This window comes from Stegastes partitus, unplaced genomic scaffold, assembly GCF_000690725.1.
Source record: "Stegastes partitus isolate 25-593 unplaced genomic scaffold, Stegastes_partitus-1.0.2 Scaffold471, whole genome shotgun sequence".
In the NCBI taxonomy this organism is placed as follows: domain Eukaryota; kingdom Metazoa; phylum Chordata; class Actinopteri; family Pomacentridae; genus Stegastes; species Stegastes partitus.
Window position 1 is genome coordinate 154,879 of NW_007578202.1, and position 24,071 is coordinate 178,949.

Genomic DNA, 24,071 nt, shown 5'->3' on the forward strand with positions numbered 1-24,071 from the left:
TTGAGGCCATTTTGTTTAATGAGCATATAGACTATTTTTTTTTATAAAGAATCTGATTATGTAGGCTAAATAATCAGTTCAGCTAATTTACAATGATTAAGCAGTCATACCTTTAAGGACATAATTAAGTCCAGCTGACATTTTATTTTCATATTCTATCATAAAACTAATAATATCAATACACTTCATAGTGCAAAACACAATAGGCTACCTCCACTCTTTATAAATCATCTGTGAATTCTAAATGCTTGTAAAGTACTTCAGCTCTTCTCTAGTTCTATTGACTACGACTGTAGGCTTACTCACATCCTTTACTTAAAGATTTCCCCAGACATATTCAACTATTGATTGAATACATTTAATCAATATTTTTTTATTTTAAATAGTGATATGCGTTTTCCATTATTAAAATTTAATTACCTGTCTCAAAGTTCTTCTAATGACATCTCCACCTGCTTCCTCACTGTGATGCCTCAAATTATTCTTGCAGACAGACACCATAAATTCACATTTTTTAGTGAGTATATTAATATTTAAAACATTCAAACTCTGTGAAGGCCAACATCCAAGAAATCACAATTACCAAAACACATTTTAAAGAGGAGGACTTTACATAAAGGCACATCTTTTCCAAATACTGTTTTACAATCAAAAGCTCTGAAATAAAAAAAATTGCCTCTTTGTGTGGTATGTCATTCAGCTGGATTACTTCTAAGGCTTTAATGTGTATAAAACATTTTAGTGTTGGCTGAGCTGACACTTAAGCTACTTTATATACTTCTGTAAAATATAATTTGACTGCAAATTGGCAAGTTTTACAAGCATTTATTATGGAAAATTGGAGTCCATAAAACTATAGTTGTCAAATGAATATAAATATCTATTTTCCATACTAATGCTATAGTCTGAAGTATTGAGAGATAATGGCATACTCAGATAAAATACAAACAATTCAGATCTATGTAGAATTAAATGTACTTAAAGTGCAATTTAATAATAAAAAAAGCACCACTTGAGTTGTGCAGCGCCACCATGTGGCAAAAACAAACATTATTGTCTCCTTCACCTCCATGCTCATCCACTAGGGGGGAGCAAAGTCATTCCTTAAGTTCTTTAGTGGTATTAGTGCTGTCAGAAATACAACTGTGACTTGGACATGAAGGCCCAAGTAGAAGACAGAAATGATATGTTGTGCGCATGTCAGCCAAGCAGATAAATGACATGTTTGCTTGCATGTTGCGGTGCAAACTGTGGCATCTGCATATAGTAGGATCGTTTAATGTCACAAAGATGTTTCAAAACCTCAAACATGTCTTCTCTCCTCCTGATGTGCGTAATTGTAGTTTGTCTTGTACAGCTTATAGTAAAAAAAAAAAAAAAAAGGATGCATTTTTTCTTCTTACTCCGCATTTTACGCACAGAAAAAAATGTCTTTCCAACATCTAGTCTGTCAAAAGTTTGCCCCAAACTATACGTAATTTGAGCTAGGATGTTTAGTGCATTTTTACACGCGTGACAAACAATAAATACAAAATAGTCCCCACCAGGCTGACCTCACTCCCTGAAGGGTCGCATGCAGCCAGCTGCAGCAGCAGCACCGCCCCGTTCACACTGACTTGCTCTGCCCCTCTCGCTCCTCGCAGCAGCGGTGCAGCCCCTCCAGAGGGAGGAGAAGTCTGATTAAACGCCAGTTTTATTGCGTTGTCATGTTTCACAACGAGTTCAGAAGCTCCGAGACCGTCTCACACCATCATTTCATGGATGCACCCGAAGCCTGAGTGCGCAGTTTTTGGTTGTTTTTTTTTTTTGTTTCATCCTGTCAACTTTTTTTTTCTTTCCTCCTTGGTGACCGCACAATCCAGTCCCCCTCCTTGTGATTTCTGATAATCAGGTTTTCATGGGTGAACTTCTTCGTATGTACTTTTTGTAGTGTTTCGTGGTGCTAATTCTTTTCGGTCTGTCAAGATGCAGTTCCGCACCGTCCTCGACGTGAATGTTGTGGACGTGCAGAAGAGAAGGAATCCCTCCAAACACTATGTGAGTTGTCTCATTGTTCTCTGTTTCTGTTGTCCTGTTGTAAAAGCAGAGATAACTTCGCCAGCGCAGGCTCCACACTGTGTGCAGCCTCTTTGGAAATTTAACCCATGCTATTGCAGCTTAATGGATGTCAGTGTCTCTGCTGCTTGATGGATGTGCCATGAAATGTGGGACAGACATCCAGGGTGTCCACAGGATGAATCCAATGACTGTTAATTTATGGAATTTTCTTGTGGTCGTGCTGAGAGATTATTTTTTTGGCAGTGAGTGATGTGAATCTGGAACACTGACAACTTTACTGATCCTCTGACTTTTCATCCAGCACCATCAACAGGTCACAATTTCAGTTTTTATAGTTTCTCTTACACTGATTTATGAACTAATACTTCCGCCTCAACTTGATAGTGCTCAACGATAGCTGGCACATATAAGCAGGGTAACACATTTTGTCAATGCGATCATTATACCTGCTTAAACATTAATATTTTTACGTATTAGTACTGTGTCTGATTTTGGCATTTAGTGGATCATTGCGCCTAAGGACAGCCTTAATGAGCTGCTATCATAGCCATAAATTCAAAGACCAGTTCAGTGCGAAAAGAAACACGTCAACATGGTTTAGTTTTAATTGACTGGTGACGGAATGAGAGGGGTCTTCAGGAAGTATCAGAGATGCCTCCTTTCATGTTAGCCATCTGGATGTACATGTGATTGCGTTTGATGGACAGCAGCCCACCGGCTGAGCCCTGACAGGGGAAGAAAAAGTCAACAAACATGGGCTGTAGCTTGTAAGCCAACATTGGTATGGAGGAGTTAAGGGTCACACCAGCATCCAAACACACAGAGGTGGTGCTTGCAGAAACATTCACATGCTGTTAAATGCTCTAATTGGCTATATGAGCTGAAAACCAACATTAATAGTGCCTTGGCCCCTTTCCACCAGTTAGCTCCTTGTTTTATTGCTCGTCCGACAAGGTAAAGGTGCCGGACAAGTCAAGTGCTCAAGTTTGAAAAGAAAGAAAGTTAACGGAGGCTGTTGTTCATGGTCTGTGGCTTTTGTGTAGCAGGCTGCTGTCTGGCACAGAATTAACCTTGTTCCAACATGTTAATGCAGAGAAAGAAGGCATCATAATGACATCAGGAACATATATAGAAATGTCATGTGTCCTCAATTTCAGTTGAACTTTAAGTCCATCCAGGTATAACATCAAACTGGCAGCAGTTGTATAAATGCGTAATACACAACACATCTCACACATACACACTCTCCAACACTTAGATAAGTCAAGGAAAAGTCACACAGAGGCATTCCTACACCGACATTATCTGTAATCTTCATCAAATTCTGTATAGAGAGTACTGTTTACCATGTAACACAGATCTGTCACAGCCTGCTTTTGTAACGGTGTGTGTCTGGTTGACCCACAAAAATACACAAGGTAAAAACAAAAATGTCAGACCTGTGCTGACAACTAAGGAGAAGTTATAGCAAGACAGCCATGTAACAGTTTATTAAATGAGGAAATCTGTGAAATGCAGCTAGCAAAGTGGTGAAAAGCAATTTTACCACCTCTGAGATACAGTTTGTGTCTCCTTGAGCCAGTTTGCAACACCAAATGCAGACTGGAGTCATGTTTTTGTTGCCACATATTTGCTTTATTAAGGAATTTGTAGTTTCTTATTTCTATAGTTTTGTGGAGGGGATGTGCCATCTTAACATGTTAAGACCCACAATAAATCTGGATGCAAGTCTTACTTTGGCCAGACACAAAAGAATAAACTGGGAAAAGTTTGAAATTGTGATCTTGTATAGCCAGGCAGGACCACAGTAGTAGGGTTTGAATTGTGCACCTGAACTAGAACAAAATACTTCTGTTAGGCAGTAGAGAGGCACTTGCTACCATAAGTAAAGCTTGGAGATGATCAACCACGTTGTCTGTGTTGGCAAAGATGTCATCATCACCATTAGGCAGGAAATGAGCATGTGGTCAGTTTTTTTCCCATTAATTTGAGGAAGAACGTCCGCTTCAAAGTGAGGTTTGAAAAATGACTCATTAAAGACTCATTGGGAGATGTCATTGTGTTCTCTAGTTTCAGGAGTTTGTTCAGTCTCTCTCTCTAAACTAGCATCCATTGTTCCTGAGCTCAAGATCCTTTGAATTCACACACAGCACTTCTCTGCAATCGTAGTTTATGTGGGCACTTTCGATCGCAAGCAGAAGGAAGATGTCTGTAGGTTCACCAGCTCCTCTGTGTCTGTCAGGGAGCTCCAGTATTGCAGGGAAATGGCAACAGGGTGAGAGTAAAGAAAGCGTTGAACCTCCTGAGAAAGTCTCCTGACATGTTGGCAGCAGCCATGTTTTGTTGACATCTTGGCTGTGTCAATACATAGGGCGGTTGTGGCTCAGGTGGTAGAGCGGGTTGTCCTACCGTTGCAAGGTTGGCGGTTCGATCCCCTGCCCCTCCACAGTCAAAGTGTCCTTGGGCAAGACACTGAACCCGAAGTTGCGCCCAATGGCAGGCAGCACCTTGGTGTATGAATGAGAAACACATTGTAAAGACTTTGGATAGAAGCGCTATATAAGGGCAGACCATTTACATAGGGATTGCCATCCAGTCTTACATCCTTTAGGATGGTTTTGTGGTCAGCAAAATCTTTACACAGATAAACCATCAAGGAAGTTCTAGTTCCTATGTTTGTTCCCTTAAAACTCATAAAGCATTTTAGTCAGACCAATTAGTTGTTAAACTACTGAGAGATTTGGATTCCTAAGAACATGATTTTCTGGTTAGTGGTTGTTTTTAATGCAGAACAAAAACAAATGAACAGACCTCTGTGGAAACAAAATGCTATTATTGAGCCAATTTGAAGTTGTTAAGGAGATGATTGCATTTTTTAACAATGATATAGATGCCTGCTAAAATGACCCATGAGCGTTATATTTTTAATCAAAATGGCTACAAATGACACTGGAATACTGGGATGAACGTGGAATTAAACTGTGCATCTACAGTAAGCAGTCTAATTTCTTCTGTTTAGTCCACTTTTAAATTTGGTGAGTGATTACATGAGCATCGTGAGACAAAACCAACGTAGATGCAGGTTAATAAAAACATTTAAAATGAGCAATGATATATGTAGAGTAACCCTTTGTTTTTCTGTTATCTTTTCATAATTATCCCTCTGGAGACTGTTTTAGAAAAGTTCAGATTTAGGGTGAAACAAACACAGCTTTAGTATCACAGCGGGATGAATTGATGAAAGATGATGTATGATGATGAATGTCACAGTCATTGCCCCTCAGCTATAGACATAGTTTAGTTTTTCACGTTTCTTCAGAATAAAGCTGCTGAATGTGAGCATACAAAGAGTCTATACTCAAATGAATAGGTATAGAGATGAATCCTAAACAGACATTACTAGAAATAACCACAAACTTGAGAATTCATAAAGCCATAACATTTGGCTGACACACATTTTTCACATAGCTCCCAGTAAGATGGAGTTGTATATTCAAAACAATAAGATCCACTGTAAATTGCAGTTAGCCTTTTATCACCATAACTATTTAGAGAAAATGTCACAAAGGCTTGTGAGGAAGTCATACTCTTCGGCTGATTAAGAACTAAGAAAGAGTTTTATTACTGGTGTACTGTGGTTTGTTTTAGAGCAGTGAGAAGAAGATTTCTTTTCTAAAATACAGTTTACCAGCAGCTGTGAATGACCGAATATAATCGCTAACATCGTTAGAAAGAACATGTTAACAGGTATGATGTTTACAATGTTGGCCTTCTAAGTTTAGCACAAAGCTGGTTGGTAGCAGGAAAAGTCAGGGGAATTTTAAAGTTAATAGATTTGATTTTCTGTAGACAATGAACATCTGTACTCTTCGGAATGTAATGGCAGTCCAAATAGTTGTTAATGTAGCGCAGCATGACAGAAAAATAATTAATCTGTAAAAACTGTAATAAAATAAAATAAAAATAATCATAAATATAAATATGACTTGATATAATTATATGACTATACTTACAGTATGATTTATACAATATGACTAAGAACTATTTGGAACCACATTTGGTAGCAGACCAAAGACTAACAGACTTGATAATTATTTGCTGGATTGATATTAAACTTGGTGCTGATATTTCTAGTGTCCAAAGGATGAATCCAAATAACGCTGATGAGTTTCCATCATCAAGCCAAAATTTCAGTTTTTTCATTTTGTTTATGACCAAATACTTGATGTTACCTTTACCCTCAACTGTATTTGTGTCCAATGCTATTTAGAAAATGGTGGCATGCTAACATGCTACACTTAACATCACATCTGCTTACCATCAGCTCGTTATTAATAAAGTATCTGTCTCTATCTATCTTGTCACTGTGAACATGTTAGCGTTCTAAAGTTAGCATTTAGCACAAAGCACCACTGTCTCACAGAGCGGCTGTCATGGCTGTAGACTATTAGTCTTGTCTGACTGCATGGTCCTGCCATGGTGTTATCTCACTGACTTGGGCGATCAAATCTGATGAGCCATGAGACATGTCTCAACGGGACTGCAAAAATCAATTAGTCCATCAGGTCCAATTGGATTAATTAACCTGAGAGTTGGGATCAATTGCATCATCCATCTCCTGCTGAGAGAGGCTCCCCAAGGCCTCTAAACACAGGGCACAGACTTTGTCTCTTGGGATTAAAGCCGGAGGTGAGGTTCGACTGGGAAGTCCCCACGAGCGAAGAAGAGGAAGAAAATAAAATCTCATTATCTATGAGCTAAGCAACTGGAAATGCTTATCCGGTTGGAGAGAGGAAAGAAGCAGCCCTTTGTCTTTTGTCCCCACTGTTCAAGTGTGACTTCCTTCCAGAGGCTCATGGCACTGGAGCCACAGAGTGCATGGCAGCTAATCCGTGTTTACATACATTGCCTTGCCTGAGGGGGATCATGTCAGGAGAGATGAGATCCAATAGCAAGTCTTCAGTTTACTGCATGAACACCCTTGTTAAATACAAACTTGAATTTTATAGTAAAAATGTGCCTAAGAGCGATATAAGACCACCAGTTGTGGTAATTTAATGCAGATGAGTCCACACAGAGTCATGGATGTGCATTTCTTGGTTGTATTTGCTGGTTTTGAATTCGCTCTAAAGAGTCTTTCTTTTATAAAATTTTATAAGCTCCACAAAGGACCAGTAACGTTGGCTACAACCATCTGAAACAATTCCTGATGTTGCCATAAGAATTACTTAAAAACTACATATCAATTCATCTGTTATTCCCATGTTATTTTCTCTTGTGTATGTTATGCTGGCATGCTAAAACATGAACAATGTTCATGTTTCTTTGGGGATGTATCTTGACCTCACACACCACCACTCTGGCCCATGCTGTGGCCTGATTCAGTGTTTGGTCAGGGTGTCTGTCTCTAATTAGCGAGTTGCTCCAGAATTCGTTCGGCCTCGCTCCACACTCTTTCTGCAATAAAGTGTTTGCAGAAATAAGACTGCTTTTCAAACCAGCAACTGATGTCCTTGTGCAGCTTGCCACCATATGTGTAAATGCTGCTTTTGTAAACACTTGGTGCCATGCGCTGAGATGGAAATGCATTAGGTGGAGCCATCTGTTTCCGAACCTCAGGGTTTGCACAATTGTTCTCTTGGCCCTTTATTGTTGTAGTAAATAAAGGTTTTATTTTGGGAAGTTTCCAGCAACAGTGTTTTGTTCCGTAAATGACTGTTGTCTGCCAAGGAAGTGATAGTACCATTTCAGCTTCAGTATGAATAAGCACTTTTCCCCCTTCCATTACTTATTGTGATAGATAAAACCGCTAGACATTGTTGACATAATGGGAGCGTCATTTATTTCCTGGACTCAGGTGGACTTTGTAAAGTAAACTACAAAGACGTGTTGCTTCTAAAAGCATGGTGTTGAAATGGAACTTGTTATGGACAGCTTCACAGTGAGGTTTTTATAAAACCCGTAGAACTATTTACAAAATGCATGCCTGTTTCTAAATATTTTAACCGCCCTCATTCAATCAACTGCACTCAAACAAATATGCAATTCATTATCCAAGGTTTTAATGACATAATACTTGAAATCCATTGGCCCTCTCATTGACCCCTGATGGCTTTCCAATGTGTGACTGAAACAGAGGAACTTAATGAGTTTGTTTGACCTTTGATGACCTTTTGAAGTTAAGTCTGGAGAGCTAAAGTGGTGCCGTGGTGTCTTTGACAAAGCGACTTTGTTCCTAATGGATCTCTTTTGTTTGTGCTTTTCTCTCTAGGTGTACCTTATCAATGTCACTTACTCGGACTCAACCTCCCATGTCATCTACAGGAGATACAGCAAATTCTTTGACTTACAGGTATGTTACACTCTCACATCAACAAAACACTGTAACAGCTTTAATTCACATTTGCATAGGAAATTGCTCAAAAGCTGTAAAGCTTTGCATTTGGTGCTAAAAATGGACTTAATACGCCTTCATCGTATTGCCATAATAAACGTGAAGTCAGTTTGACCTTTTGGCCACGACTTTGTATTCAGCTGCTGGAAAGCGGTGTGCTTAGTGAAAGGTCTCATTTAAGACGATGGCTTGGAAATAGGAAAATGGGGGAAATCCAGTCAGCAGATGCAGGAAAAAACATGACCTCAGTCAGAATGCAGAATGCAGCATGGGGCAAAGTCCTGATCCTTGATCCAGTATCCTCCAGTGAAATATCTGCACTTCCTAAAAGTGGATCAAGTGTACGTTTAAACCACACAATATCATATGCTATGGTGTTGCTTATATCTAGCATGTATTTTACTTTTGTTGTTACGTGTTGTAACTGTAATGTTTGTCAGGCTGCTGCTTGGACAGGCTTTCCTTGAAAAAGAGGTCATTGAATCTCAATGGGATCAACCTGGTTAAATGAAGGCTAAATAAAAAAAATAAAAAATAGTTTGCTTGTTAGAAAGACAACAAATTCAAACATCTAAGTAGCCTAAGCAACAGTGTGTGGCGTTTAAACCGTATAAAGTGTATATCTTATCTGGTACTTGTCTTGTAAAAGACTGTCTCTGGCTCCACTCTGATAACCCTCTCAGTCAAACTGCACTCTACTCTGCTGTGGCTTGGTGGGCTGGCTCTAGGAAACCCTTTGTTCTCTGGTCTCTTGCTAATAGCCAGGAAAATTCTGCCCTGGTCTGTTTGATTGAAACAGAGCTTCTCTCCTGTCTCTGTAAACATTAGTGTCATCCATAGATCCCTGCTGCCGGAGTGTGTTTGTCTGGCCATAGCAATCTGTAAAAAGCAACAATCTGCAGCTGTCCATACAAAATGCTGGGGGATAGTGTGTTTTATTTGTCCTTATATGAACAAAATCATATATGTGTCGAGAGCTTGGTTAGATAGCATGCACTGCTTACAAAACAGTTAAATGAATGTCTTCTGCTTACAAAACAATAGTTTTTTTTGTGTGGAATTCATTTAAATCGGTGAAATGAAGCTTCCTATAGAAGAACAATGCAGCTTAAGTAGTGGAAAGACAAGTCCCAGAATGTATTGGATAAGTTGCGGCATAGAAAAGGTAGGGGGTTGGGCTAATGAGCAGCTTTGAAGCCTTGGATTTAAAGAAAGAAAGTAGTTTGCTTTCGATTGGATTTTGAGATAAGCAAACTACTATATGTCACTTCAGCATGTTTCTGTATGATTCCTATAGTCTGGCTGTTCTAATGCCTGTATTATAATACTTGTCTTCTCTCCAGGCAGAAACTGAGCTTTTGTTTGTGTGTCTGCCAGCTGACACCTACCATTTTTTCCAAACGCTTTGCAGCACAATTGCATGTGTTATGTTCACAAGAAGCTGACAGGGAAAAAAAATGCATTTGACACCCTTGGACGGGCAAATGTGACCATGATCTCATCTGATAAGCATTAATTCAGAATGAAAGCCAAGTAAGGTCACACAGCAAGAAAAGGCTGCATTGTCAGATCTTTTAAATCATGTCTAACACTAGTAAGCACTATGCTGCTGGCCATATAAAACTCCTCGTCAACAACAGGCAGCTTAACTGATTGTCTTTTGAAGATGAAGTATCCATTTCTATTGCCAAATGGACATCCAAAAATGCACTCGCTGCAAATGATTTAAATCTTTCCAGCACACTAAATTCATAACTGCTCCTCTGGGAAGCAATTATCATAAATTACTAGGATCCCATCTTCTTTTTGTCTGATTCCTTCTCTCTTTGTCTTTTCTGCTGACCTAAAGTGAAGTCTGCTCTTTGTAATGCGTGCGTACAGTCGAGCGCTTTGACTCCTTGTTTTAGAAACATTTGTTTTCATGCAAGAATAGTGCTGAGCCTGAATTCCATCAAGCACTGTTTCTGGTGTCAAAGGGAAATGTTTTTGACCTACACATGTTTGACGTGAGCAGAATTGGTCAGTGTGTCAAGCGCATGAGGTCTCCCCCCCCTACACACCCTTCAACCACAGCGGACAGAGCACATGGGTCACGGCATTCCACGGGGGGATTGTGGAGTGTGTAAGCTGGCCTGGTTTCCTTTTGGACTGAAATTTCTCCAAAAATCCCTTAGTCGTCATTATTTTTGGACCAGGGAGTTGGACCACGGTCAGCTCTACCCTGTCTGCATTATAATTTGTCTGGCCTACATTCCTGACACAAGTTGGGTTCTTTAAAAAGGTTATTTTTCTCAAAAACTGTTTTCAAACACGGGCTGTTTTGTAGGCATACAGGAAGCAAAACCAATGGCTGGGTATTGGTCTCACGTTAACTAACCCACTGTCCTGCAGCACTACATTGTTACATTAAAGGTAACGATAACAATACACAGCTATAGGTTGCATTTATAAGATGACGTGAAGCATGTGCAAAGTGCAGCACATTCTATTATACGTAAAGGTTTGGCTGCACCATACTATCATTCTGCTATAGGAGGGAAAAAGCGCTTTGACTTGTTTGTATTTCTTTGTACCAATCACAGTTGTTGTGGGTGGATCTAAGCGAAGGATGCGGCTGCGGTGTCCCCCCGAAATAGTGACGGCTGGAATTGTTGTGGTGGAACATTTGCATGTAGGGTGGCCAGCACCGTGATTAAAGGGGATAATTCACCGCAAAAAAAGTAGCAGGGCTTCCTCACTGCACGATCTGAATCCCTGGCAAAACCTGAAATTTTCAGTATGGTAGGTTGCGACTTAGAGGTTGTTGTTGATGTTACCCATGGAGAAAACTGTAACACACAGTTAGTGAATGGTCGAACAAAGCTGCCTAAAGCACTTGGTTGGCATATACCTGCATCCTACATCCAGTGAGTCAGTATAATGATAATACAACAATACTTCTCCCTTGATTTGTCACCTCAGTAAACATTTTCTTATTATATTTTTCGTCTTAATCACAAGTTTGAAGACTTTTTGAATGCAGCATTATACAGCATTTATTAGATTATGGTCCCATTTAAAGTAAAATTGATGATAAAGCATAAGCATTTGTTTTAGGGCGGGGCTACCTTGTGATTGACAGGTGGCTACCATATCGACATGTGTAGCATCCTCGAGTTCTTAGTCGGATCGACCCTTAACACATCATATCCTGTATCAAAGACCAAGATGGCAATGGCCCAATTCCAAACTCGAGGCTTTCACAAGCCAGTGGAAAATGTCGTGATCGCGTTGAACATTGTTTTTGTACCGTCTATGAGCAGAACCAGAGACACACCTTGTTATACTGTGTGTATTTTCTCTGAGTCAAATCCTTACAGTTTTACACAATGCATCACAACCTCTGACTGTTCAGTCGGAGATTTTGGGTGTGGTACGTGAGTAGCTACTCACAAGGCTGTAGCCTCGAGGTGCTAGCCCCAAGCCAAGATGAGCAAGCTCTCTTCTTTCTAATTCCACACTGCCTCAAGTGGCATCCTTTGACACAGTTTATCAGATTACGTTCTGCTGCTTCTGGAGCCCTAACGGGTGCAAAACAGTTTGTATCGCATTCGTAGAAGAACTTTGAATATATTTTGATGTATAAAATTGTCGACATTCCCCTTTGATGAATAATCCAATTATCGTAAATTAAACCCACAGGTTGCAGAGATGAACTAAGCCACGAGCTGAACACTTTACAGGGTAGCATAAAATCTACTCTACATCACTTGTTTCTGGTAACGATGACGCCGCAGCTTTTATAAGATCGTGTTTAATAAAATGGGATTCTCTTTCGGTAAATGTGAAGCAGTTTCTGAATGGCTGTTGCGCCATGATCCATCTGCAGTAAACAACTATCAAGTGGATGTCACAACACAACGCAGAGATGGAATCAGATTGTTTTCCCACTGAAACATTCCTCCAAACTCCCCCTGTCTGAGATTCTTCTCAGAACAGTTTCTTTGTCTCATGCACAGTGCACTCTCTCTTTGTCTGTTCCTCCCACTTCACCCTGAGTGCAGCTAAGTTTAAATGCTTCAAAATGATAATCATTACAGTTTACAGAAGCTGTTTTGGGTTTTTTCTGTCACCGTAATTTATGTCCATCATATCAGCAAGCCAAAATAGAGATACATTTGGTGATTGAGTGTTTTCTGTAATTCCTACCTCTGGCATTTATCCACAGCGCTCATTATCAAGCATGTGGAAAGAGACTGGGAAATGAGATCACGTCATAGCACCTGTTGCTGTATGGACATGTTCATGTTCCCAGTGGGAACACTGCAGCTTAATACACTGAAGTTCCTGGGCAGAGTTTAGGAGAGAAGTGTAGATTAATTACAGCATCTCTGGTTTCCGAAGCCTCAAAATTAAAGGTATACGAAATGTGAGAAATGTTTTCCCTTAGAGTTTTGTTCGAAGTTGCCATAGAAACGGTTTTCACACCTGTCCTGTGGAGCTGTGAGCGTATCCAGGCGGGTCTCTAGGGGTGATGTCATCCTCACTTCTGGATGAGAAGCTTCTCTGTCAGCCGAGGCGGTTTGTGAAGGTGTTGAGTGAGCACTCCCATCTTAGAAGGGAGTATACGGCCACATCCAGCTGCTGATAACATGATGAGTGTGCAGCTCCGTGTGACAGACAAACAGTACGGTTGCCAATCCACTGTTACAATTACAGTCCTTGCTGAAAAATTGTGTTATTGTCATAGTGCCCTAAAGAAAACCAGTCTGGTTTGTGTACATATTTGATGTTTTTTTGCGTTTTGAGTTTCAGGAGCACAAGACTATAATCTTAGTAAGATCAGAAATCTTAGCATGCATGTGTGCAGGTGTGGTTAACCAGGACACTTCTTTATACTCAGCCCTTTGCTTGCCCTTTAAACACAATAATGAAAGGAAGCCATTTCTCGCTAGCTGTCTATAGTTTGGAGGAGGGGGGAAATGCTATGCCCTGTGAGAAATTTTAAGATTTAGCAAATGCAGCAGATGAGAGTGGAAAAGAAAGAACCACAAGAAGGGAAACCAAACCACCTCTTACTGGAGAGGTCCTACAAACAACTCCTACAGGCCCAGACAGACTGGATCCAACTTTACCCTCCAAGCTTGATTCTGTTTGTCCACCTGGTTCTCTTTGGCTCCATTTCGACTGAAACTAGTCTCCTGGTCTCCTCCTCCCAGCTGAGTGTGCTTTAGCTTGAAGCTCACAGTCTTTGCTCTGTAACAGTGCACATCTGGAATGAGGCAAGGCAGAACGAACAAAGGCGGGGCTACATCTGGATCTCAAGCCTGCTCTTACTGTAGGATGCTCTCATGTGCATTCATGATATGGGCGTAATTTATTGAAAAAGGAAACTGGAAACTCTTGTCAGTACAGAGACATACTTAGCACGTTTACAGTACATGTTTTGTTCAGCAGTCACCCAAACAAGCTCATACATCATACAAAATATGCAGCATATGGGACGGATGCACACATGTCTGAGCAGACAAGCTGCTACTCTTAGAATCAGCTGCCATCGTAAAAGACTTGACACCGCATGCTTTGTATCGTTTTTACTGTCTATTCAGCTCTATACCTAATCTCTCAAGAGATCGATCTTGTAAATGGACAAATGAATCAAGTGTTAACATCAAAGTGCTAATTATCTACCCTAATGGCTCTTTAAGCTCCTTAAGTGGCTTGCTTTTGAGGGTTTTCTTTTTTTTCCTAGTTGAGTGTGGGTGACGTAACCTTGTTTTCTGCCCCGACGATCAAACAGAATCTGTTTGTAGCTGCACGGCACAGTAGTTTTTCAGATGATATGTAATTAAACCCTCTGTTGACTTCATGCACTGTAACAAAGAAGTCAGCTGTTTTTAGAGAGTTTGCAACCCCCTTTTTTTTTCCTGTTTCTATTCTTATCCCAGATTACTACACTTTTGACTCTGACTGATAAACTTGTGGTAGATAAAAGACACTACATGTGGTTTTTGCCATCAAACAAGACAATGATTGCTTGCCTTTTATATTGCCACGTATCTGTGGAAATAGAAATTGATGCTTTGAGTTTGTGCCACTTTTTATTTTCTCTCTCGTTTTTGCAGATGCGAATCCTCGACAAATTCCCGATTGAAGGAGGACAAAAGGACCCTAAAAAGAGAATTATTCCTTTTTTGCCAGGTAACAAATTTGGTGTAAAGCACTTTGATATCACTGACAACATCACAATCGGCTTTTGATTTACCCAAGAGCACAGTAATACATTTGTCATGTGCAACTGATGTTCTCCTACACACTCCATAACATGGCCTACCACATTGCATTGTTTTATTAACTTCCATACTCCACCCAGGCCAAATCAATTTGTGGTCAGCCATGTCAGTAGGAGGCTAGCAGAGAGGGATTTGTCTAATCTGATAAACTCATTGTGGGCCAGAGCAGAGGAGAGCAGTGAAGAGATCCTTTGTTAGACAAGCTGTGCTGCTTGAGGCTGACCAGCACTGTTTTGATCTCTCTGCAAGTCCAACATGGGGTGAACTGTATTCACTTACACACAGCAAACGGCTTGCAAGGTTTTACTTTTTTTTTGTGGGTTTCACGGATTTAGACACTGATATTAGCAGTCAATCTTATAGGAGTTACAAACTGGAAATTGAGGAATAAGACTGCCCTACTTCCACTACTGTTAAAGCGATTTTCATTTATTAGTAATATTTCCTACTATTAATACTGGCTAGATCTGAATCCACTTAGCTGGGAAAAGAGAATACTGGTGTTGTTTTCAATGTTTAAACCAATAGTAGGACTTTCAATCTGATTTTGATATTAATTGTTAATTGGTTCTAATCGTTATTGGAGATGTATCAACAACTAACGATGCTTTGTTTTACTTCAGGCAAAGTCTTGTTTCGCCGAAGTCACATAAGAGATGTGGCCGTCAAGAGGCTGAAGCACCTGGATAATTACTGCAAAGTAAGACAAAGTCCGTATTTCCTCGCAGCTGTATTTTTCTCAATTTACGTACAGCACATTTAGTACAATACGTCTTGTCTTCTAGAACAGACTGCTCATTCACCATTTACGTATTGGTCGGAAGAGCGCTTTATCTACGTCAGTGCTATACTCCCTGAATATTTGCCGCAGTATTTTCTAGGCAGGCCTCAACATTTATCTTCCCCGCCAGCCTCAACAGGAAAGCAACTGTTCTATCTGCACGGGCCGTTTCCTGTCACCAATGTAAATAGGCAGCGTGTGAGGGAAACGAGGGAAACGGGGGCACACAAGGGTAAAACAGACTAAGAATGAATCAGCAGACTTTGAACGTAGTAGTAAGTGCAGATGGCTACCTGACCCTCTTATATGCTGTAGGTCAGAGAAGGGAATTTGGGGCAGGTGCGTTGCCAAGTGTGGCAGCAGTTTTCATTTAGTGGGACTAAACGAGATTTGTTGTGAAGGCAGGATGTTTTCTTTTGAATATAGTTTTTATGATTGTGCCTCTTCTGATTCAAGTGCAGTGGGTTGAGGCAGCACAATTTGAATTTTAATGGAGCTGAGGCGACCGGTTGTTCCACTATATCACCCCTGTGCGTTTTTCTTTGTTTTAACCCTCACTCTGGGCTCAGGGCCTTCTTCCTTCCCCTCCACACCCTCCACATCTCTGCCTGGGCTTCTCATCTGACTGGCTGCGCAGTGACTAAGTGTTATGAATTGGTTACTCATTGCCATTCAAAGCAAACTGAAGAACTTTCAAACATACATGCAACCTTTTAAGTATGTGTTTCTGTTGCAACTAATAGCTTTTTCCTCCCTTCTCTCCCACAGGCTCTGATGAAGCTTCCGTCACACATTTCTCAAAGTGAGGAGGTCCTTAAGTTCTTTGAGACTAAGTCAGAGGACCTCAACCCTCCCACCGAGTGAGTAACTACGACTATTAATCAGAAATGATTAACGGCAAGCTTTAGCACCCTGTCTGTTTAATGAACTGTTAGATACCAAACATTGCCCTCTGGTGGGTTGTAAACAGTGGGTAAAACAGCAAACTTCGACTGCTTGTGTGGTTCAGCAGCTGGGGTAGAGACCTTTTATTCGTGCTGACCCGTCTTGATCCAGAGGCTTTGCTGTGTCTAAGATGATTGATTGATGCCGGTTGAGAGGCACTGTGTTTTATTAATGATTTCTGGGAGGTGACACCTGATGCCAGAGCAAATGGGGAAGGATCAGTGGTGTCACGAGAGTGCGGCTGAGTTCAAGTCTCAGGGCGAATAAGGCTCTCGGGCTAGTCATTTGTCATACTCAGTTCAAAGTCAGAGTGGGAGTAATTACAGGCTGGCTGCGAGATTACTTTTTGTTTAAATTCTGTTCTTCCCTTTTTGATTTATGTTCGGCTGAAGGGCATCTGCGACTGTATTTTTCGCACTAAGGTATGAATTTAAACTCATCAAAACCTGCATCTTCTTTCTAAACGCTGAAGGAGAAAACTGTGAGAGCAGAGTAATGTCCTGAGCCCAGCCCATCACCTCTAACCCCCCCCAATACCCATACATGTTAATCTCACTTCAAAGTGACACTCCTCCTCCAGTTTCCGAGACAGTCCAGTGCAGCTTAAATTGAGTGGTAAGGTCTAAAAGCCGTGCCACCCAAGTGCTCACTTCACTACTAGGAGATCTGGTTCAGTTCAGAATGACCTTTAGGATGCCACTCTTTTTTTTCTTTTTCCAGAAGTGTTCAACTTCAAAGAATTTGTGTTCCTGTGACGCCATAAAAATACAATGTGTGGGGTAAGGTAAAGAAACATTTATTGCTAATATGTTAACTGCTTTAATAGAGCGAGGGAATGATTGTTTACAACACACAGTTGTATTTTTTGGCAAAATAAGGAGTGATCATTTTCTTTGCTCAAGTGACCAGGGTTCAGCAAAGTTCTTTAACGGTCCCTGAAACATGATGAGAACAGGTAGTAAAAAAAAGCAGTTCGACTTTTATCCAATCAGCCTGGCCTTGTGAGTATTACAGGTGACATTTTCTCCCACATAAAACATGATTTACACACATTTTACAGGGCAGTCGGTCACTAGTAGCCTCAACAGAGAGGCACTGTTGTTGTCTGAGCTCTCGTCTTCTACTGCCATCTAATGGTCAGCGGATGACACTGCACAGACTTTAAACATTCAAAAATAAGTGGATGTTCAGTTGCTCTGTCACAAGGGGGAGCCACACAGCAGGCTTGAGAATGCAAGATGTGTTTCTGGACTTGAGGTGAATGAAAGATAGTATCGCATATCTTTGATGAGAACTATGTGAGTGTGTATGCAAACAAAAATCATGTCTTGCTCTTTCGCAAGGTCTTGGTTGGGTTTTTGGATTTACTAGTATGGTGATAAATAAGCTGATATTTAATACTTAATTGAAGTGTAGCTTTGTGAGATTTACAAGAAAGACACTGTAAATAAAGCTTTGTTGCTCGAAGATAATGAAAAATCTCTTCTGATGTCCCAAGTTTTGTAACATCTGTACCAAAAAAGGGTAACTAGTAATTAGGAAATTTCTCAGATGTCACATTGTTTGAAGTAAATAACTGAAATGACATTGAGAAACCATTCCTGCAGCGATTGTTTTTAATTTCCTTAGCTTAACACCCATCCATTTAACCAAAAATGATGCTTACCTCCGGTCACAGATTTGCTTTTACACAGTTGAATCAAAAAGTGATCTCCTCTTCTCAAATAGTCTCAAGAGCCCAATGCCTGAAAGCTACTGAATATTTTACAAGAAAATTGAACTTTCAGAAGAAATATTATAATACATTTTTTGTGATGGAAACACATTTTTAAACAGTCTTACAAATCATCCTACATACTGGGGTCCAAATGAGTTTGTAATAGAGGACATTCAGAGAATATTAAATTGTGGAGTTTTAGATTTCTTTTATGATAATGAATACCACTGGGTAGACATAATGAATTACTCAAAATACAAAGCATTAGTCATCAGTCATTGTTTCAACACTGCAGTGTTAGTTTGAGAATTATGCATAGATGAAACTGGATGTTTTTGCTGTTTGCAGGGATTTTACTCATAGTTTTGACATTGGTTAGCTTTAAGGTGTTTTGCTGAGATAATATGTGCCATTAATGCCAGCCCATGTTTTTGCTTGTTTAATTTCTGCAGTGTGACTTTGCTTTGTAGTATAGTTTTACTGTAAATAACTTACACTTTATTAGTCCTTATGGGGAAATGTATCTCCTGCATTTAGTCCAGTCTAACTATTCAGATCCAGTACAAAACCGGAAGACCATCCTGTTCTGATGTCAGGCAATGATGAGGAGTATAAATAATTCCAGTAAACATATGCATATAACCTACATCACTATTTCAAATAACACTCTACTTTTATTAAAGCTAAATCTCAAGTCAAACCATGGCAGCTCGTTTTTTTGCATATTCATCTGTTTATAGTTTGTTGACATGTTGATGGGATTCTTACTGTGTGTTTCATCTCCCATAGATGCAGCTTCTCATTACTCTGAGGAAGTTTAGTTGATTTGTTGTTGACTTAAGCTTTATCGCTACATTTAGTCTGGGCTTATGGGGCCTGGCAGGGAGCATACTTACTCAGCATACAAAAAATAAATAAACAAAACACACACAGACACACACACACACACACACATTACGACTTCGACCCACAATGGACATATTCAGTATATAGGGCTTTCTGTTCTTCTCTGTTTATGGTCAAATTTCATTCACAGAAATGGTACCAAAAAGGCTCATGCTGTAGGACTTCATGTTCAAGAAAGACTTATTTTAAATAAAGCTAGATGTTAGAAAATGAAGTTGCTAATGCATAGCAGTCCTTGACTAATACGAGAAGCGTGAAAGTCACAACGATGATGAATGAGATGCTGTAGCCTGCAGTAATGATGTTACACTACTACTGAAGTGTGTAAGTTACTGTGTCGAAATATGCCAATAAAAATTCTGATCACACTTAAAAGAATCTCACTTAATGGGTAAGCTATGATGAGGAGGAATTGTTGAACTGCATATTAGATTAGCATTAAGTATGCCTTAGCTATATTGTTCTTTTAGTCAATTTCGGTTTTATATTTAAACTCCAAATTCATTTAGATTATAGCATTATGCTTCCAGGTCAAATGAGTGTTTATTTGCCTCATGGACATGGGTAGTTTATCTGTACATGACTCGTACAACACGTCTGGACCACTTGAGAATAGTATTAGAAGCTAGAAAACAATAATTTGCAACAAGATTGTGACGTTAAGGCCATGGTTTCACAACAGAATAGGCTCTGCAGTAAAAGGTAGCAGGCAGAAAAATACACAACTTCCATGACCTTGGAAGTCACAGCTCCATTTAGCTCCATTCATAATAGGGTCAATGGACTTTTTCCATGAGTTGTGGCTTTTATTCCTTTCATCATGTTTACATGACAGAAGAAGCTGGACATTTAATCTTTGCAAGATGCTCTGTCTTTACAATTAAACCAGTTTATTTATTTAAATGTCAGTGTCTCTTCTGTAGCTTCTATTTAAACATGCGATCATGCTGCTGGTGCAAAACATTCAGTCAGAACTCTTGTACATATATGGTGTTACAGCTACATGCATGAACACAGATGCACACCCACAGCTTTGTGATTTTGGAGTGCATTGTTCTGATTTAACTCCATTTCCTCGATACGTACTGTAATCTTAATGATAATCATTACAAGCTAAACCCTAATGATCACCTTATCTAAAACTCTCGTACAAACCTTAAAACCTAATGTAGGAACCTGCTTTTTTTGTCTCCGCACTGTGAGTGAGTAAAACACAACATGACTAATACAACGACACAATAATGCATTTTACGAGAGACACTGTATTTGTCTGAGAGTCTTTTCTTTACAGACTGAAGCTTAATTTGACATCAGTGTTTCGCCACAAAGGAAGTTATTAGCGGTTGATTCGTGGTCAAACTAACATTCTTTTACTCTGACATCAGAGTGTAATCTTGGCCAAGCTTTGCTGGTGATTCGAGCCAGCATGCACGAGTTTACTGCGCTTTTGTGTGCACTTTTGCGAGGATTCAAATAAGCAGCACTATTACCTTTTTTTTTTTTTTAAAGCATATACGCACAAAAACCCCTACTGCACCCTTTTTTGTGTGCAAATCAGATCTCTGCTGTATCATAATGATTTGCTGTTCAATGACGTCGACCCATTGAACCCGGAGCTGAGGGTTACTCCTGCAGAGGTTAATCTGAGGTCATGCAGGAGTGTCTGTGTAATGTATACACGGAGCACGGCAGATAGTTCAGTCCTCTGGCTCGACTGAGAAATGCGAGGACAGAGCTAATATCTCACACATTCCTTTTCTAATAGGCCCACCTACAAAGAGTGAGCTGCAGTTATGCGCACACAGATGGTTACTCTCAACTCAAGCTTAGGACGGATTCTCACGGGTTTGGATTTTTAATGATGTGTTGAGCCCTCGTGCACGTTTACTGTATGTGCATCTCCTGGCATGGGCGTCTGCATGATGAAACCAAACTGTTTGAATTGCAAAGACCATCTCCCAACTTCTCTGACTCTAAACTGAAGGTTAGAATTTACCTCTAAAAAACGCAGGCACAAAGTCTTAAACATTTAATAGTGTTTGGACATATTTTCCCTCCCCTTACCTTCCCCTCATCTATTAGATTTTACTGGTGATAGGAGGAAGGCGCACAGAGCCAGAGCTGTGTGCTCAGTCTCCTCCTGGGAGGAATATTACTCCACCTCTGTGCTAAGGGTCACAAGCAAGCGGGGCAGGTCAAGCATCTAGTTTATCCCCATCATTTCTCCCCAACCCTTTACTGTGCTTCCTTCAGTTTCATCTCCACCCTACCAGATTTTGGCAAAATAAACACAGAATGCATCATGTATTAATAATTAAAATCTAATACAATTAGTCTCGCCCATTGTGAATGCTGAAATGCTTCCACCACTCAGCTTGCTGCTTTTCCATTCAAAAAAAAGAAAAAAGAATACCATGATCTATAATGTGTGCATTGTTTTGATTTGAAAACCTATTACATATTTGTTTTTCTCTTCTAAAGTTAATTTTAAAGTTGCCTGCAGTGTTACTTTGTGCATCATCTGTTTAGATTACACTATTTTCACAATAAACTACAACCCTATTTATGTTGGCTTGGCATAAATGCTTCCTTTTATTGTGTTTTCTGCCCATCATATCATAAAAAAACTTTTAAAATTCATATTGCGCTGAGGTTGCAATTGGTTTTTGCTGCAAGATGCAATATAAACGTTCTCACAGTCCAATTCATGTTTTTTTTTTTTTCAAAGTTAAATAAGTGCATCAGTTATGCTTCAAACAAAGCAATTAAGTAGTAAGCTATTACGTGTGTGATTAGAAATGTCTCAGCTGATCTGTCTTGTATTCTCCAGTGCATCTGGAAATAGAGAAGCCTTGTGCCAAAAATGACTTTATCTAAAGTAACAAACACAGTTATTGATAAGAAATGTTTTGCTTAAACGAGCGCTGTTGCTTAGCTTGAAGTAAGGTAATGCTACGTTGCTTGCCAGACACTGACCTACCCCAGTTTTTATAGTTTCAATGTGGTTTTACATTTTCAATATTGTCCTCTGAAAGCGAAACCAAATGTGGAACGGCGTCTTTGTACTACAGATTAAAATGATGTACTTTTTTTTTTTTTTAAACATTGCAAAATACTCGTGAAACATTTTCTTGTTAACTCAAATCAATGAAACACAGAGAGTTGATGAACAGACTGTAACCTGGCAAATGTTGGACAAGGTTTATCCAAACATGTGCTCATATCCATAACTGGCCATGGCTCCAGTCCTGCTGCTGGCCTCTCCAGAGAGCCAGGTGCCTGTTCCCATCTGTGTCAAACCTCAGCTTTTTAGCAGCATTCTCTCTGCAGCTCAGTTAACACACTGAGAACACACAGTCAGCCCCAAACTTCCTAAAATGGTCTGGTTGGGAATTTCTTAAAATGTTTATTTCCTCTTCGTAGCAAATTCCCATCAAACTGGATTGAGTGTATGAGTGTATGGGAACCATCATCATTTATGTACCTGCGCTACAGTAAATGAAGCATGAGCGCTCAAACTGATCTGAATTCTGAATGCACCTTAATGAATAATTAAAATGTATTTATCATGTGCTCATTGTTTGTTTCTAAATGAGAAATTTCTGTCAGACTAAAACTACTGCTGTATGTTTTCTCCGCTTGAATAGAGCAACATTGACAGTTTACAGATGATCTGTCCCAGCCTAAATTATGGTGGCACCGAGAGCTGAGCACACTGCAGCTTCAGAACAAACATGCACACAGGGAAATCACGAGCAAATCAAGACAGCACCTCGGCCAAGTTAGAAAAAAACATGAGCTGCAAATACAGGAAACACAAAACCAAATCTGCAATGCTGTATGACTTGTTTAGAAGACTCACATATATGCACAAGACAGACTTTTACACACTTTCTCTGACGGATTATCAACTTCAGTATCTTCATGAGTCACCATGGCAACAAGAAGCGTGCCCTAGCTGTGTCAATCACTTCTTAGTGCAGCCCTGGAAACATTTCCATTGTCGCCTGTCCTATTTGCGGCTCACTTTAATATTTGATTGTGTTATTTGTGTTTTGTTCTAAAGGCCGCATATGTTCATTTGTATTTGTTTACCATTTACCAAACTAGACAATTCCATCTTTGAACTGTGTCTGCTTGTAAGAAATAACCCTAGATGTCCCTTTATTACTGTTGAAGTTCAGCGTTTTGCTCCACACATAGTACAGTAAATGTCGTAAAGTTGCTGCTCTGTGACCGTGATGAGAGTCAAAGGACAGAGCAGGTTCATTGATACTAATGCTCTTCCTTTCAGTGCTTTGTTGCAGTTCAGGCCTCGGGACAGAAAGACGCTTTCACATCTAAACATGAATGGAACTTAACGGGGAGATATGATACTGTTGTCAAGTAAATAAACGCTGTTCTGTTGAACAGAGGCAGCTGCATCACCCTCATATAAACCACGTCTACCATTTGAACCGATGCGTGCACACATGACGGTGCATCGGCTAAAAGGCTAAAAGAGCCGATGGTTTGCTGTGTTACTGTCCTTGACATACTTGCTGTGGGACTCACCAGTATGTATCCCACCCTGACTCCCTCCCTCTGGTAGTGGGTCAAGTTCTGTACGCATTCTCAACAAGGGTTTGGCTGGTACTTGTGTGCCAACTACATTCAGATGACCCAGGCAGAGATTCAACTGTAACTGGATTGATCGAGACGTATCAATGCTCTGACCTCCTTTTTCACACACATTCACGCTGACCATGTTGCTCTGGTGTTGTTTCTTTTCCAGAGAGTGTGGAGGCTCCGGAAAACGTAAATCAGGTAAGAAAATGTTTTTTTTACCTGAGTCAGTAGACCGTTTAAAACAGTTATTTAACGCTCCATCTAGTTGTATTGTGTCTTTACTGTATTTACTGCTTACCTAATGGATGACTTGTTTAAATACTGCTTACTTAAATGACTTTGAGGTCTCCTCATGTGGAAATTGTACAGCTTCCATCAAACTGCTGTACA

The 24,071-nt window shown here is 40.0% G+C and overlaps 1 protein-coding gene across 3 annotated transcripts in view; it reads left to right on the plus strand.

The window, feature by feature from the left end:
• The first annotated feature begins 1,664 nt into the window (after positions 1-1,664).
• The window catches only part of LOC103360890 (SH3 and PX domain-containing protein 2A), a 52,611-nt gene continuing 30,204 nt past the window's right edge, over positions 1,665-24,071 (plus strand). For 2 of the 3 annotated variants that reach the window (XM_008286817.1, XM_008286818.1), the window contains exons 1-6: positions 1,665-2,037; positions 8,330-8,410; positions 14,557-14,632; positions 15,348-15,424; positions 16,274-16,365; positions 23,848-23,879. In XM_008286817.1, coding sequence (XP_008285039.1) covers positions 1,966-2,037; positions 8,330-8,410; positions 14,557-14,632; positions 15,348-15,424; positions 16,274-16,365; positions 23,848-23,879 — 430 coding nt within the window. In that variant the 5' untranslated portion in view covers positions 1,665-1,965. Of the gene's footprint in view, positions 2,038-8,329; positions 8,411-14,556; positions 14,633-15,347; positions 15,425-16,074; positions 16,366-23,847; positions 23,880-24,071 lie in introns of those variants that run through there. The other variant, XM_008286819.1, reaches the window with a different exon arrangement.